The following is a 17,239-nucleotide window of genomic DNA, read 5'->3' on the forward strand; positions in this document are numbered from 1 at the left end:
TCTGTTCTTATTGTCCTTTAAAAAAAGAAAGAAAGAAAGAAAGAAAGCCATTTTGTTCCCTGTGATAGAATAGAATCCCAGTAATGAGATCCAGGATCTTCCCTTGAGAGCTTAATAGTAAATTCTATTAATAGTAAATTAGGGGGTCAGGTATCACAGGGTTTGGTTTTTAGGGTCTACCCTTGTGTTCAAACCTTAACAAGTGTCAACCCTCTAGGAGGCAGAATAGATGACCATCTGTTCTTTCAAGTGTGACATGGGCATGTTAGAAATACCATCAACTTCACAAATATTGTTTTACACTTGCTTGTTCAGCTTCTCTATGCTGGTGCCTATAATTAGAAGTCACATATCTGGGCACAGTGATGCAAGAATGTTTCCCAGCTAATGTTCTAGGTACAGTAGATACCAGTGGAGAATAAAAAGGACAAAGTCCAAAGCCTCACAGAATTTACCTTTTGGTGGAGAAAGTGGAAAACAAACAAACATATATATACTATTATATCAGAGAATTTTAAGTGCTTTTGTATAACTCATTTATCACTTATCTCAGAATTAGAAAATGCTCCTGAATAGTAAAGAAGAAGCTTAGAGAGTTTCCTGATTACCACCATAGATTAGAGCAGTAGCTTCTAAAGTGGGACAAATTTACCATAGGAAGTATACAAAAAGACCCATTAGGGAGCAAAAAGAAAAAGTTGAATCCAGAAAAAAAATGAATGCTTATAAATTCTCTTTTTTTTTAATTGAGGCATATTTGACATGTTAGTTTCAGGTGTAAAATATAATGACCCAATATTTCTGTATATTGCACAATGATCACAACAATAAGTTTAGTTAACATTTGTCACCATACATAGTTACAAAATTATTTTTCTTATGAGAATATTCAAGATCTATTCTCTTAGAAGCTTTCAAATATGCAATACAGTGTTATTAACTATAGTCACCATGCTGTACATTACATTCCCATGATTTATTTATTTTATAACTGGAAGTTTGTACCTTTTGACCTCCTTCACTTATTTCCCACACCCACCCCCCTCCTCTGGAAACTACCAATTTGTTCTGTTTTAGTTGTTTTGGGTTTTTTTGTTTTGTTTTACTTTAGGTTCTACATATGAGTTATTTTGTTGTTTTGTTTGCTTTTGGATTCCATATACAAGTGAGGTCATATGGTATTTGTCTTTCTTTGTCTGACTTATTTCACTTTACATAAAGCCCTCATGGTCCATCCGTGTTGTCAAAAATGACAAGGTTTCATTTTTTATGGCTGAATAATAGTCTATTGTATACATATACTACATTTTCTTCATCCATTCATCCACTGATGGACACTTAGGTTGTTTCCATTTCCTGACTATTGTAAATAATGCTGCTATGAACTTGGGTGTCTGTATATCTTTTTGAATCAGTGTTTTTGTTTTCTTAGGATAAATAATCAGAAGTGGAATTGCTGAATCATATGGTAGTTCTATTTTTAATTTTTTGAGGAATCTTCATACTGTTTTCCATATGGCTGTTGTGCCAATTTACATTTCTGCTAGCAATGCACAAGTGTTCCTTTTTCTCCACATCTTTGCCAACACTGGTTCTATTTTGTCTTTCTGATACTAAACACTAACAGGAGTGAGGTGGTATTTCATTGTGGTTTTGATTTTAATTTCCCAATGATTAATGATGTTGAGCATTTTTTCATATACCTGTTGGACATCTGTTACGTCTTCTTTGGAAAAAATGTCTATTCAGATCTTCTGCCCTCTTTTTAATCAGGTTATTTTCCTGCTACTGAGTTCTTTATATATTCTGGATATTAACCCCTTATCAGCTATATAATTTGCAAATATTTTCTCCCATTAAGTATAGGTTTCCTTTTCATTTTGTTCATGCTTTCCTTTGCTGTGCAGAAGCTTTTTAGTTAGATATAGTCACTTATTTTACTTTTGTTGCCTTTGCTTTTGGTATCAAATCCAAAATATTGTTGCCAAGACCCATCTCAAGGAGCTTATTGCCTATATTTTTTTCTAGGAGTTTTTAGGTTTCAGGTCTTAGATTCAAATCTTTAATCCACTTTGAGTTATTTTTGTGTGTGGTCGTTTCATTCCTTTGCCTCTAGCTGTTCAATTTTCCCAACACCATTTATTGAGAAGACTGTCCTTCCCCCATTGTATATTCTTGACTCCTTTCTTGTAAATTAATTGACCATACACATGTGGGTTTATTTTGGGGCTTTCTATTCTGTTCCATTAATCTATGTGTCTGTTTTTGTGCCAGTACTATGCCGTTTTGATGACTATAAATTTGGATAGTTGGATAGTCTGAAATCAAGGAGTTGATACCTCCATCTTTTTTATCCTTTCTCAAGATTGCTTTGGCTATTCTGGGTCTTTTGTGGTTCCATACAAATTTTAGGATTGTTTGTTGTATTTCTGTGAAAAATACCACTGGAATTTTGATAGGGATTGTATTGAATCTGTAGATTTCTTTAGGTGGTCTAAACATTTTAACAATATTAATTCTTCCAATCCATGAGCATGGAATATCTTTTCATTTTTACAAATTTTCTATTACCATCAATCCATATGCTCATCTGACATAATATATGTGTACACTTACATGTTTATGTAACTGAGAAATATATTTATAAATACATGCATACATTGGAGTGTATGTTTAAATCAGTTATATTAAAGGGCTACATGATCAAATAATAGGAGACTACTTGGCGAGACATTTCTAGGTCACAAGAGTAAAAATTAGCTATCTGTAACTTTACAATGGTTGGCCTCTGGAATAAATTACAGGGATTGCAATACTTCATTTGATGATATGGGAGAAAAGGACATGAGTGTAATAAACAAACAATGCCTGATATACTATTAGAAATCTTAATAAGTAGAGCCATTTCCAAAATATAGAATCAACTTGGTTTAACAACATAGCTATCAAAAAATGTGAGTAGAGTAAAAAAATTTTACTATTTCAAGTTTGCCTTTTATCATATGTCTTAACTTCTTTGTTTTCCCCCCAATTTTCCTAGTCCAAATTTGACTGCCTGGATCCAGAATTTCTAAACAGTCAAGTTTCCAAATATGCCAAATTTGTGACTCAATTGGAAAAAGGCTTGCCACCCAACAGTGTAGTGTCCCAGCTAAAAAGTAAGGTGGAAAAAATGAAAGAAAAGGTAAGTTTAGTAGAAATTATTTCCAAAACTCCAGGTCAATCAGTTACTACTTGATGCTAATGAGACCAAAGCCAGGAATTCTTCCCTGTTTAAATTAGTCAGCTTTGCAGAGAGAAGAAACAACAGACAAATTCAGCTACTGTATTGCAGAGGCACAGACTACATCCCTCTCTTCAACTGGCCAAATCATGCAATTGAATTGTATGAGAATTCTAGTTGTTTCTCATTCTCACCAGCACTTGTTATCAATAGGGAGTTTATTTATTTGGTTTGGTTTGGTTTTCATTTTAACCGTTCTAATAAATGCATAGTACTGTCTCATAATGGTGATGATTTACCTTTTTCTAATGATTAGTAATGTTGAACATCTTTTCCCATGTCCATTTGCCATCCATCTACCTTCTTTGCTGAAATGTCTGTTTGAATATTAGCCCAATTTTTAATTGGGTTGTTTGTTTTGTTATTAGTGAGTTTTCAGAGTTCTCTTCTTTTGAAACTTTAAAATCTATATTTTATTTAATTCTTGACATATAGAGAACAGTGTCCATTGGCAACAATGATCCTTGTTCATTCATTCTTCTATTGACTCTCAAATAGTAATTAAATAGTACTCACAAAGTAATGGTAAAAGAGACTACCAGCTTGCAAATTTGTAACACAAATGATATTTGACACACCAAAAAATTTTTATACATTTTACAGAGCAGAAGTTTTTAGAATTTACATTCTAAAGACATTAGGGTCTAACAATTCATAGAAGAACAGCAAAGATTTTTTTAATTTTTATTTTATATTGGAGTATAGTTGATTAACAATGTTGTGTTATATAGTCATGTTATAAGTCCTTTTTCAAATATGTAACTTGAAAATAGTTTTCCCAGTCAGTGGATTGTCTTTTTAGTCCCTGAACAGTGACTTTCACAGAACAAAAGGCTTAAATTTGAAAAAAGTCCAAGTAATATTTTTTTCTTTTACCGATTATCTTTTTAGTATAGAATCTAAAAACTTTTGCCAAACCTAAAGGTCACACAGAGTTTCTCCTGTATTTTCTTCTGGAAGTTTTTTAGTGTTGCTTTTTTTAAAAAATTAAAGTATATGATTTATTTTGATTTATTTACATTTTTACATATGGATATTCAGTTGATCCAGAGCCATTATTTGAAAAGAGTATTCTTTCTCCATTGTTTGCCTTTGCATCTTTGTCAAAAGTCAGCTGACTATATTTTTTAGTCTGTTTCTGGACCCTCTATTCTGTTTGGTTGTTCTGTAAGTCTAATTCTTTCACCAATACCAGGCTCTCTTGATAACTATAGCTAGTAAGTCTTGAAATCAGGTAGTGTTAAGTTCTCCAACCTGTTCTTCTTTTTCACAATTTTGTCGATTCTAATTCCTTTACCTTTTCATGTAAATGTTAGAATTACCTTATCATTTGTATAAAAAATTGCTGGGATTTTGGGTGGACTGTGTCAAATCAATAGATCAATTTCCAGAGAATTGACATCTTAACAAGATTGAATTTTCTAATCTGTTACCTGCCTATCCCTTTATTTAGTTAGGTCTTCTTTTATTTCTTTTCATTAACACTTTGTAATTTTCAGTGTACAGATTATGCACATATTTAAAACTAAGTATTCTTTTATGTTATCTTAAATTATATTGTTTTTCATTTCCAATTCTAAGTGTTCATTGCTGGTATGAAGGAATACTATTGGCCTTTGTAAATTGATCTTATATCCTGTGACCTAAATAAATTCACTTTTTAATTTTAGGAGATTTTTGTACATTATTCAGAATTTTCAACATAGAAAATGATTTCAACTGTGAATAAAAACAATTTTATTTCTTCCATTACAATCTGTGTGCCGTTTATTTCTTTTTCTGGCCTGTTGCACTGGCCAGGATTTCCTGTACGATATTGAATAGGAGTGGTGAGAGAAAACATCCTTGTCCTTTTCTGTATCTTAGAGGGGAATTATTCAGTCTCTTTTTAAGTATGATGTTAGTCAAATTTTTTTATAGATGCCCTATATTAAGATAACAAAGTTTCGTAGTTTCCTGAGAGGTCTCTTTTTTTTATCATAGATGGGTGTTGATAATTATCAAATGATTTTTCTATGCCTATGATCATATGGTTTTTCTTCTTTAGTCTATTAACATGATGAATTATATCTATCAGTGGTCAAATGTTGAAGCAGGCTTGAATTCCTGAACTGAACCTCACTTGGGTCGTGATGTACTATACTCTTTTATATTGCTGGATTCAAATTACTAATATTATTTGAAGATATTTTTGTGCCTATATTCATGAGGGACATTGATCTTTAGTTTTCTTTTCTTGTAACATCGTTGTGTGGTTATGAGTTAATACTGCCTCATAAAATGACTTGGGGAGTGTTCCTTCCTCTTCTATTTTCTGCAGGAGATTATACAGAATTAGTATTACTTTTCACTTAGATGTTTGGTAGAATTCAAGAGTGAAACTATCTGAGCTTGAAGTTTTCTCTTTTGGGGGGATTTTAACAAAAAATTGAATTTCATTCATACAATTTGAATTATTCAGGTTATCTATTTCTTCTTGAGGGGACTTTATAGTGTATCTTCCAAGGAAATGGTCCATTTAATCCAAATTGTTGAATTTATTAGACATAAAGTTTATCATAATATTTCTTTATTATCCTTTTAAAGTATGTGGGATCCATAATGATGTCCCCTTTTTCATTGCTGATATTGGCAATTTGTATTTTCTCCCTTTCTTTCTTGGTTTGTCCTGCTAGTCATTTATCACTTTGACCTTTTCAAAGAGCCAGCTTTGGGGTTGATTGATATTCTTTATTGTTTTTATGTTTTCCATTTCACTGATTTCTCCTCTAATATTTATTATGTCCTTTCTTCTTCTTGCTTTACATTTAATTTTTTATTTCTTCAAAATTTCTTATGGTGGAAGCTTAAGTTCCTGATTTGAAACTTTTCTTTTCTAATATAAGCATTTAATACTATAAATTTCTGTCTAGTCATTGCTTTAGCTGAATCTTGTGAATTTTGATATATTGGATTTTTATTTTAATTTAGTTCAAAATATATTTTAATACTGCTAAGACTTCTTTGACATATGCCTACTTAGAAGAATGTTGTTTATTATTAAAATATTTGGGGATTTTCAAGATATCTGTTACGGATTTGAACTTTAATTCTATTATACTCCAAAAATGTACTTTTATGATTTCTGTCCTATTAATTTGTTAAGATTGGCTTTATGACCCAAAATATGGTCTATTTTGGTACATCTTCTATATACACTTGAGAAGAATGTGTATTCTGCTATTGCTCAGTGATTTTTCTATAAATCTCAATTAAGTCAATTCGGCTGATGGTACTGTTCAGATCATCTGTATCCTTACTGATTTTCTGCCTACTTGTTCTGTTAGTTATTCAGAGAGGAATGTTGAAATGTCCAACTATAATTGTGCATTTGTCTAATTCCCTTTATGTTACATCAATTTTTGCCTCATTTATTTTTAAATAAACTCTTTATTTTAGAATCATTTTAAACTTACAGAAAACTTACAACAGAAATATAGAGGTTTCCCATATGCCCTGAATCCAGTTTCCTCTACTGTTAACATATTACATTAGTATGATACATTTGCCACATCTAAAGAAACAATGTCACTATATTATTATTAAAGTCCATATTTTATCTGAATTATCTCATTTTTATCTAATGTCCTTTCTCTGTCTTAGGATCCTTTCCAGGATAAACATTACGTTTAGATGTCTTGTCTTCTTAGGCTCCTTTAGACTGTGAAGATTCTCAGACTTTTCTTGTTTATTATGATCTTGATAGTTCTGAGAAGTACTAGTCAGGTATTTTATAGAATGTCTGTCAATTTGGGGTTGTCTGGTGTTTTTCTCATGATTAACATGGGGTTATAGATTCTTGCAAGGAAGACCACAGAGGTAAAGTATTATTATTATCACATCTTATTAAAGATACATGCTATCAACATGACTTTTCACTAATGATATTAAGCTTGATCACGTGACTGAGGTAGCATTTTTTCCCCACTATAAACTTACTACCCAACTTTCCATACTGTATTCTTTGAAAGGAAGTCTCTATGCAAAGCCTACATTTAAGGGGTGAATTTATGTTCTACCTCATTGCTTCCAGCAATATCCTTTGTCCAGATCTTGGTTTTTAATATCATTTTCCAATAAAATGAATCAGAGATCCTTATAGAAATGGCTGATTCTAGGGATGAGTCAGAGAATATACAAGATGAACCTGGAGCATCCTCTGGTGCCAGAAAGTAAGGAAGTGTTCAAAAAACAAAATGATGGACAAACCCACAGCCAATATCATCTTCAATGGTGAAAAACTGAAACCATTTGCACTAAGATCAGGAATAAGACAAGGTTGCCCAATTTTACCACTATTATTCAACATAGTTTTGGAAGTTTTGGCCACAGCAATCAGAGAAGAAAAGGAAATAAAAGGAATCCAAATTGGAAAAGAAGAAGTAAAGCTGTCACTGTTTGCAGATGACATGATACTATACATAGAGAATCCTAAAGATGCTACCAGAAAACTGCTAGAGCTAATCAATGAATTTGGTAAAGTACAGGATACAAAATTAATGCACAGAAATCTGTGGCATTCCTATACACTAATGATGAAAAATCTGAAAGTGAAATTTAGAAAACACTCCCATTTACCATTGCAACAAAAAGAATAAAACATCTAGGAATAAACCTACCTAAGGAGACAAAAGACCTGTATGCAGAAAATTATAAGACACTGATGAAAGAAATAAAGATGATACAAACAGATGGAGAGATATACCATGTTCTTGGATTGGAAGAATCAACATTGTGAAAATGACTCTACTACTCAAAGCAATCTACAGATTCAATGCAATCCCTATTAAACTACCACTGGCATTTTTCACAGAACTAGAACAAAAAATTTCACAATTTGTATAGAAGCACAAAAGACCCCAAATAGCCAAAGCAATCTTGAGAAAGAAAAATGGAGCTGGAGGAATCAGGCTCCTTGACTTCAGACTATACTACAAAGTTACAGTAATCAAGATAGTGTGGTACTGGCACTAAAACAGAAATATAGATCAATGGAACAGGATAGAAAGCCCAGAGATAAATCCACACACATATGGTCACCTTATCTTTGATAAAGGAGGCAAGGATATACAATGGAGAAAAGACAGCCTCTTCAATAAGTGGTGCTGGGAAAACTGGGTAGCTACATGTAAAAGAATGAAATTATAACACTCCCTAACACCATGCACAAAAATAAACTCAAAATGGATTAAAGACCTAAATGTAAGGCCAGACACCATCAAACTCTTAGAGGAAAACATAGGCAGAACACTCTATGACATAAATCACAGCAAGATCCTTTTTGACCCACCACCTAGAGAAATGGAAATAAAAACAAAAATAAAGAAATGGGACCTAAGGAAACTTAAAAGCTTTTGCACAGCAAAAGAAACCATAAACAAGACAAAACGACAACCCTCAGAATGGGCGAAAATATTTGCAAATGAAGCAATTGACAAAGGATTAGTCTCCAAAACATACAAGCAACTCATGCAGCTCAATATCAAAAAAACAAACAACCCAATCCAAAAATGGGCAGAAGACCTAAATAGACATTTCTCCAAAAAGGATATACAGATTGACAACAAGCACATGAAACAATACTCAACATCATTAATCATTAAAGAAATGCAAATCAAAACTACAATGAGATATCATCTCACACTGGTCAGAATGGCCATCATCAAAATATCTACAAACAATAATTGCTGGAGAAGGTGTGGAGAAAAGGGAACCCTCTTGCACTGTTGGTGGGAATGTAAATTGATACAGCCACTATGGAGAACAGTATGGATGTTCCTTAAAGAACTAAAAATAGAACTACCATATGACCTAGCAATGCCACTACTGGGCATATACCCTGAGAAAACGATAATTCAAAAAGAGTCATGTGCCGCAATATTCATTGCAGCTCTATTTACAATAGCCAGGACGTGGAAGCAACCTAAGTGTCCATCAACAGATGAATGTGTAAAGAAGATGTGGCACATATATACAATGGAATATTACTCAACATAAAAAGAAACGAAATTGAGTTATTTGTAGTGAGTTGGATGGACCTGGTGTCTGTCATATGGAGTGAAGTAAGTCAGAAAGAGAAAAACAAATACTGTATGCTAACACTTATATACGGAATCTAAAAAAAAAAAAAAAATGGTCATGAAGAACCTAGGGGCAAGACGGGAATAAAGATGCAGACCTACTAGAGAATGGACTTGAGGATATGGGGAGGGGGAAGGGTAAACTGGGACAAAGTGAGAGAGTGGCATGGACATATATACATTACCAAATGTAAAATAATAGCTAGTGGGAAGCAGCCACATAGCACAGGGAGATCAGCTTGGTGCTTTGTGACCACCTAGAGGGGTGGGATAGGGAGGGTGGCAGGGAGGGAGATGCAAGAGGGAAGAGGTATGTGGATATATGTATATGTATATGTATAACTGATTCACTTTGTTATAAAGCAGAAACTAACACACTATTGGAAAGCAATTATACTCCAATAAAGATGTTTAAAAAAACATGAAAAAAAACTTTAAAAAATAAAATAAAATAGATTATCTATCATTGGTGAAAAAAAGAAGAAAAAAATGACGGGTTATATCAAAGAAACACAGAAACCAAGTGAAAGAATTTTTATTGGCCCAAGTTGTAATGATTTGACCAAACAATAAATAATACAATATTGTGTTATAACCCAAATTATAAAATAAATATCCATGAATTCATATTGACATAAGTAAACAACTGAGTGGAAGAATAGATAGATAAATAGGTAGATAGATAGACAAAGGATAAAAGACAAATCTTCTATAAAGAAAAATTCCAAATAACTTATGAGGATAATGCATCTCAAGACAGTGGAGCTTTATTTATTTTGATGCTCCATTGTTAGATGTATTCACACTTAGTATTGCTATTTCTTCTTGGAGAATTGACCCTCTTATCATTTATATTTTTTCTCTTTATTTTTTATAAGATTTCTTCTTCTGATGTGTGCATTATCTGAAATTAATATAGTTAGTATAGATTTCTTTTAGAGTTTTCATGATAGTACTTTCTCAATTTTTCACTTTTAACTTTCCTATGTCTTTATATTTAAAATATTTCTTAGACAGCATATAATTGCTTCCTGCTTTTTTTCCAATCTGATTTTTAAAAAGTCTTTTAAATGACATGTTTAGAGCATTAATATTTAGAATAGTATTTGTATGGTTGGATTAAAATTGTCATTATGATGGTGTTTTATTTGTTGTTTCTTTTTTCCTCTTTTTCTTTCCTCTCTTGATTTAATTGTATAGGTTTTATGATTCCATTTTGTCTTCTCTATGGAGTTACTATTCATACTTCATTAAAGCAATTTTTAGTGGTTATCCTAGATTTAAAATATAGATTTTCACTTAATCCAAATCAACCTTCAAATAATATTATACTGCTTCATGTATAGTGTAAAGAGTTTATAATACCATACTCCCAATCCTCCCTCTCATCCTTTGTATTAATGTTGTCATGTATTTTATTTTCATATGTAGTATAAACACTACATATTGCTACTAATTTTGTTTTTTATACTTACCTTTTAGGAGAATAAAAATAGGAAATGAAATTTATTTTACATCTATTCCATTTCCAATGTTCTTCATTTCTTTGTGTGGATCAAAGTTTCTGACTCATAACATATTCATTTTGCCTGAGGAACTTCCTTTAATATTTCTTACTGAGTAGTTGTGCTAGCAATGAACTCCCCAAATTTTTGTTTGGAGAAAGTCTTTATCATTTATTTTGAATGATGTTTTCACTGGTATATAATTCTGAGTGGGCAGATTTTGTTTTTTCTTTCAACAATGTAAAAGTATCCTTTTGTTATCTTTTTACTTGCATGATTTCTGACAAGAAGTCTGCTGTAGTTCTTATCCTTGTTCTTCTGTACAAAAACTGGCTGCCTTCAAATTTTTCTCTTTTTCTTGGTTTTTGGCAGTATGAAATGTGATATGCCTAGATGTATGTTATTATTGTTGTTTACCATTTATATTTATCCTGCTTGATGTTCTCAGAGTTTCTTGGATCTTTGGTTTTGTGTCTGCCTTTAATTTTGAAAAAAAATTGAGCCATTATTTCTTTGATATCTCTTCTGTTGTGTTTTCTATCTCTCTTATCCTTCTGTGATTTCTATTACATGTATGTCAGACCATCTGATATTGTACCAAGCTCATGGATATTCTGTTCTAGGTTTGGATGGGGGCAGGGGAGCTTTTCACTGATTTTTCTCTTTGTGTATGAGTTTGGGCAATTCCTACTCACTTACCTTCAAATTCACGGATTCCTCGTCTGTGTTCATCTCATCAAAGACATTCTTTGTATCTCTTACTGTCTTCCTCATTTCTAACATTTCCATTTGATTTTTAATTATAGTTTCCATCATTTTATTGACATTTCCCATCTGATCTTGCATGTTGTCTACCTTTTCCATTAGATACATTAACATATTAATCACAATTAGTTTAAGTTCTATCTGTTAAATCCAACACGTGTGTCAGATTTGAGAGTGATTCTGATTAATTTTGTATCTTTTTGGATGTATGTTTGCCTTGCCCTTTCACATACTTCTTAAACTTTTGTTGAAATTCAGACATCTTACGCAGAACAGTAGATACTGAAGTAAATAATTTTTATGCCTGGAAATGATCATGCCTTTCCTTCTACTTGGCCTTCTGTGTGGCATGTTATATTAAATCTGGTTTGAACTTCGGCTAAATTTGAAGTTTGATGTTGCTGTGGTTGCCCTCAATATACCACAGTATTCAAATTGTTCTAGTGATACCTTGTGTTTAGTTTGGGCTGGTTTGCCAAAGGTCATTTTTTCAATTTCTGTTTTCCCTGACCTTGGGTCATTCTTTCGTTTTATGCCCAGAGAAAATCTGTATCTTGCAGCTTTCCACTCTCTATTCCACTGTTATTTTTACTCAGTGCTTGTTAGCCTGGTGGAAGAAGCGAGGAGGGATATTCCCTCGTGTTCTGATTAAGTTTCTATCCTTACAATGCCCTGTGTTCCTTGTTCACAAAATTCTGAGCTTCACAGTTGTTCCTGTCCCTCCTCCAGCTTTAGTAATATTTGTAATATTTAGTAATATTTGTAGTCCCCAGGGACTTCACACTCTCATGCTACCCTACATTCAGTCTTAGCAACTTATTTTTAAAATTCAGCTACATCTTCTAACTAGTTTAAACGGCAACCCAAGGCATCTCTCCTAGGTAAGCAAATTCTCAGGTCCTGTTTCTTGCTGTGGAGAAAACTGTGGGTACCAGTGTCTCTTCAAATTTTGACTTAGTTGGTTTCCCTGCAGCCTCACTTTTCTGATGGGTTCAATACAAGTCATTAACTTGCAGTTCGTGCAGATTTTTCTTTGTTGTAAGAGTGTCAGTGGTGTTCTTTCCAGCTCTTTATGTGCCCAAATTGAAACCAGAAGCCTTGGGTTGTTTTTAAGATAAAAAGGATGGTGTCTCTGAGAGTGTTTGTTTTCCAGCTTCCAGTTATCATTGACCTAAGGAACCCAACTCTGAAGCCTAGACATTGGACAGCTATTGAACAAGCAGTTGATGCCACCCTAGTAGACCTTGACATTCCATTAACCTTGGAGAAGCTCTCTGAGTTGCATGTTTTTGACTTTGGCCGAGAAATCCAGGACATTTCTGGACAGGCTTCTGGAGAAGCTGCCTTAGAAACAGTTCTTAAAAAGGTAAACCTGAAAAATGTGTATTCTGGAGATCAGGGAATGTAAAGGTTTTCATATTCAGTGAGATCAACTTTTGTTTTATCTGAATGGGTTTTTCAACATTGCAGCTTTCACCCTCTCATTATCAGTTATCCTTGTGCTGTTTCCTTACATTTATATCATTATTATTGTTATCACCTCTATAAATATCTTCTTTCTGCTTAGCTTATAATCCAACAGGAACTTGATGGCAACAAATTAGCATGCTTTATATAAAGAACCACATACCAAGGAAGATTTCTTATGCCAAAATACATTACCTTTCAAACTTACATACTAGAGAAGACTAACTGTACGAAATGCTTCAAAAGCACATTGAGAAGATTTCTCTACTTAGGATATTTAACCTCCTTACTCCAAAAACACACATCTTCCAAGCATCTATGTAAAAAGAATTTTTTTCTTTTAATTAAAGCATGAAGTGGGAGGGAATACGCATGAAAGTATCACAAATTATTCATATGTTTTAATATTATTCAATAAAATTAAGCAAATCATTGTCATCTAACCTAGAAGATTTTAAGAATTTTAAAGGCAGGAGGAGATTAGGATAATTATGGAGTTTTCACTTATTTCATTCCACATGCATTTATCAAGTACCTACACACAAATGAATTGAGCTATCCTAAGACTTGAACTATTTCTAAGGTGGAGGATTCTTGGAAAACAACTGAATTTGTCGTCCTACCTCACCGTGACTCCAAAGATGTATTTATCCTGGGTGGCACAGATGACATACAGGTGGGTAACTGGGTTATTGAAACTCATGTTGAAGGTTCTTGTGAGACCTAGTCCTAAATATTCTATGGGAAGTTATGATGAAGGACTGAAATATGAGAGTTATTAAACAAGGAAAAATCTAATTGGGAAGGCAAGATATGAATATGAATAATTGACATGAATACTTGTATATGAAATATTTAGCAAAGCAATAGATATGTCATATATATATATATTAAGAGTTATAATCTTGTAGTTGATAACTGTTGAGGAATTTAGAAAAGCAAAGAGATCAGTTGTGGCTGAAGTGATCAGAGAATCCTTCCTAGACCAGCGAAGACATGCTGGACCTTAAAAATCTGGAGGTCTGATAAGCATAGATGAGAATGGAAGGCATTTCAAACCATTTAAATGAGACAAAGAAGCGTGAATGAGCATTTCAGGTTTATATCACACTAAGAAGCTAAATTCACTTGAATTTTTTGAATTCTTAGTGACTTAAAATCCAAAGGGCACATTTGTTTAGTAAAAGAATCTGGGAATTATGACTCAATTTAAAAAGCAAAGTCCACACAGAGACCTATTTTCAATATCCTGTAATAAACCATAAAGGAAAAGAATATGAAAAAATGTACACATATGTATAACTGAATCACTTTGCTCTACAGCAGAAATTAACACAATATTATAAATCAACTATACTTCAATAAATTTTTTTTTAGAAAAGCAAAGCCCTGGCCTGTTAAGGTGTACCCAGGCCAGAATTAGAGATGAAATGGCTTTGCCAGGTGTAGTCTGGAAGAGCAAGACCAGACATCACTCTGTGCATTGGAGGGGAGAGTAGGCCCAAGTCAGTATAAGGTCAGATGATGCCAGGTGATGGGGCTTCTGCTGTCAAGAAGTTTATAATTTAAATAGAGCAATTAAAATCCTTTAGATTAACAGACACATTTTTTTAAATGTACATGTTCTGCGAGGGGTGCTGTGGTGTAAGGGGAAGGAATAGAGGAGGGGGGAGGTAGAGGGAAAACTGTCTATAATCATCCAGAGCTTGACATGAATGAGTTCACTCTTCCTTTTCCTCAAGGTAATCGAGGGAAAGTGATGTTTCATTGGGTAGGGAAAGCACTTACTTTTTCAAGTTTTGAGCACTTTGAGAAATAAAGACCTGGATGACCAAATGATATAAAGAAGGTACCAGATACCTTGTAGGGGGGAGACTGGAAAAGAGTGCTGAGCTAAGCAGAAATGTGTGCCATTAATAATTACAGAAACAGCCAGGATTTGACAATCAGAAGTTCCTTGGTGACATTTAAGAGAACATCATAGTGCATTGTAAGCCCTAGTGAAGGAGAGAAAGAGGGGAAGTGGATGGGTGGGAAACAGTAAGTGAGATTAAGCTGTTTATTCAAAAAAATGGCTTTTGAACGGTTTGGGATTAACATATACACACTACTATATATAAAATAGATAATCAACAAGAACCTATTGTATATATAGTACAGGGAACTCTACTCAAAATTCTATAATAACCTATACAGGAAAAGAATCTGAAAAAGAATGGATACATGTATGTGTGTAACTGAATCACTTTGCTGTACACCTGAAACTAACACAACATTGTAAATCAACTATATTCCAATATAAAACTAAAAATTTTAAAGTAAAAATAAAAATAAATAAATGGGTTGTTGGAATTAAATATCTGTAATTATCTTTGAGAGCAAAAACACATGGTGTTGCATGTATTTTCTTTGCCTGTCCTTAAAGGTCCTTCTTGATGACAGCACCATCAACATTGCAACCATTGCCTCATCACGTTACGTTGGCCCACTGAAAACTCGAATGGATGACTGGCAGAAACAACTTGCTTTGTTTAATCAAACACTGGTGAGTCAGGATAATTTCAATTCATGGACTCAGAGAATTGGATTTAGAAATCATTTGTTCAGTCACTTAAATATTGTACAGTTTAGATATGATTTAATTATTGACATTTTATTATGCTCAAAATGTAAGAAAAATGCAAATATACCGAACTCTTCTTTGCAAGACTATACCATCACCCTTATATTAGTTATTATTGTTGTGAAACAAAATACCACAAACTTAGTGGTATAAAACAATCTACATTTATAATCCCACAGTTTCTGTGGGTCAGGAGTTTATAACTTAACTGGGTCTTATACTCAGGGTCTCACGAGGGTTCAGTCAAGATGTGGGCAAGGACTGGGTTCTCATCAGAGGTTCAACTGGGGAAGGACGTTGGCAGAAATCATTTTCTTGCAATTCTGGGGCTGGGGGCTTCATTTTCTCACAGGCTGTCAACCAGAGGCCATCCTCAGCTCCTCCATGTTGCCCACAGTTTTTTGCATGTGGACTTCCTCAACAAGACCGCTTGCTCCATCAGTCGAGCAGGGAAGAGGAAGTCTCCTGGCAAGACAGAGGTTACAACCTTGTGTACTGTACACATAACTGTGTACATCCTGTTACCTTTGCTATATTCTCCATAGCTAGAAGCAAGTCACAGTGGCACCCACACTCAAGGGGAGAGGATCACACAAGGACAGGAAGCCCAGGTCTTGGGGGCCACCTTAAGAGTCTAGCCACAGCAACCTCATATTTACTAAACAAATACTGCTGCTTGAAGTCTCCTTGGCACCCTTCCTGTCATACACACCTTCTCTTTATTTTATTCAACCTCAGATTATCCCATAATAAAGAACCGACTTACTCTGGTCTCACTTTGTTCCCATCCAATCTCTTTCTTAGACTTCATTTTTTTACCTTGATTTAATTATGTTGTGGTTTTTATATGTTCTAATAGGAAAAGTTATCTGTGAAATACTAAAGGTACTAAGTAGGAAAAGGCAATTTGTTCCATCCTCATTTCGTAGAGATCTCTATGGGGAATCAATATTCTTCAATGGACACTTTTTAACCTGACGCCTGTCCAGCCTTCTGTACAGATGGCTGAGCCCCATGAAGGGAGAGACTAAATTTAGATCAAAGTAAAGGGCATGTTTCCATAGAAGGTCCTTAAAAGAAGCAGCGCTGAATAGTAGGGATCCTCCAGAGAATTAAATGTATAGAAAGTGTGAGACTGAAATAAACCAAGGAGTGGTTGGGACATTAGGGCTTAAGCATAGCCCCCAAATCTAGAGTGAGACACGAGAAACCCTTTCACAGATCTCAGGCCCGCACATGCCATGGCAGGAAGTGCAGAGGAACGGTGAGGTCTATAGACTTTAGATCTGACCCTGCACTTCTGCTTTCTCTGATTAACAGCGATTGTCTCTAGGAGGAAAGTGATGTGTGATTTTCTTCTTCCTCCCAGTATTCTCTCTTTGCCACATGTTCTGTCACAAGCAGGTTTTACTTTTTTGATTGAAGAAAATGAATCATATTTCTTCTTAAAAAGAGGAAGAGGAAAGAATAATAGACA

The 17,239-nt window shown here is 33.9% G+C and overlaps 1 protein-coding gene across 1 annotated transcript in view; it reads left to right on the forward strand.

The window, feature by feature from the left end:
• The window catches only part of DNAH6 (dynein axonemal heavy chain 6), a 273,547-nt gene that overhangs the window by 88,787 nt on the left and 167,521 nt on the right, over positions 1-17,239 (forward strand). The window contains exons 18-21 of the mRNA XM_082642773.1: positions 3,041-3,184; positions 12,826-13,038; positions 13,723-13,815; positions 15,565-15,684. Of these exons, the coding sequence (XP_082498899.1) occupies positions 3,041-3,184; positions 12,826-13,038; positions 13,723-13,815; positions 15,565-15,684 (570 nt within the window). The remainder of the gene's footprint in view (positions 1-3,040; positions 3,185-12,825; positions 13,039-13,722; positions 13,816-15,564; positions 15,685-17,239) is intronic.

The sequence above is a fragment of the Mesoplodon mirus genome, assembly GCF_964341445.2.
Source record: "Mesoplodon mirus genome assembly, chromosome: 14".
Lineage (NCBI taxonomy): Eukaryota > Metazoa > Chordata > Mammalia > Artiodactyla > Ziphiidae > Mesoplodon > Mesoplodon mirus.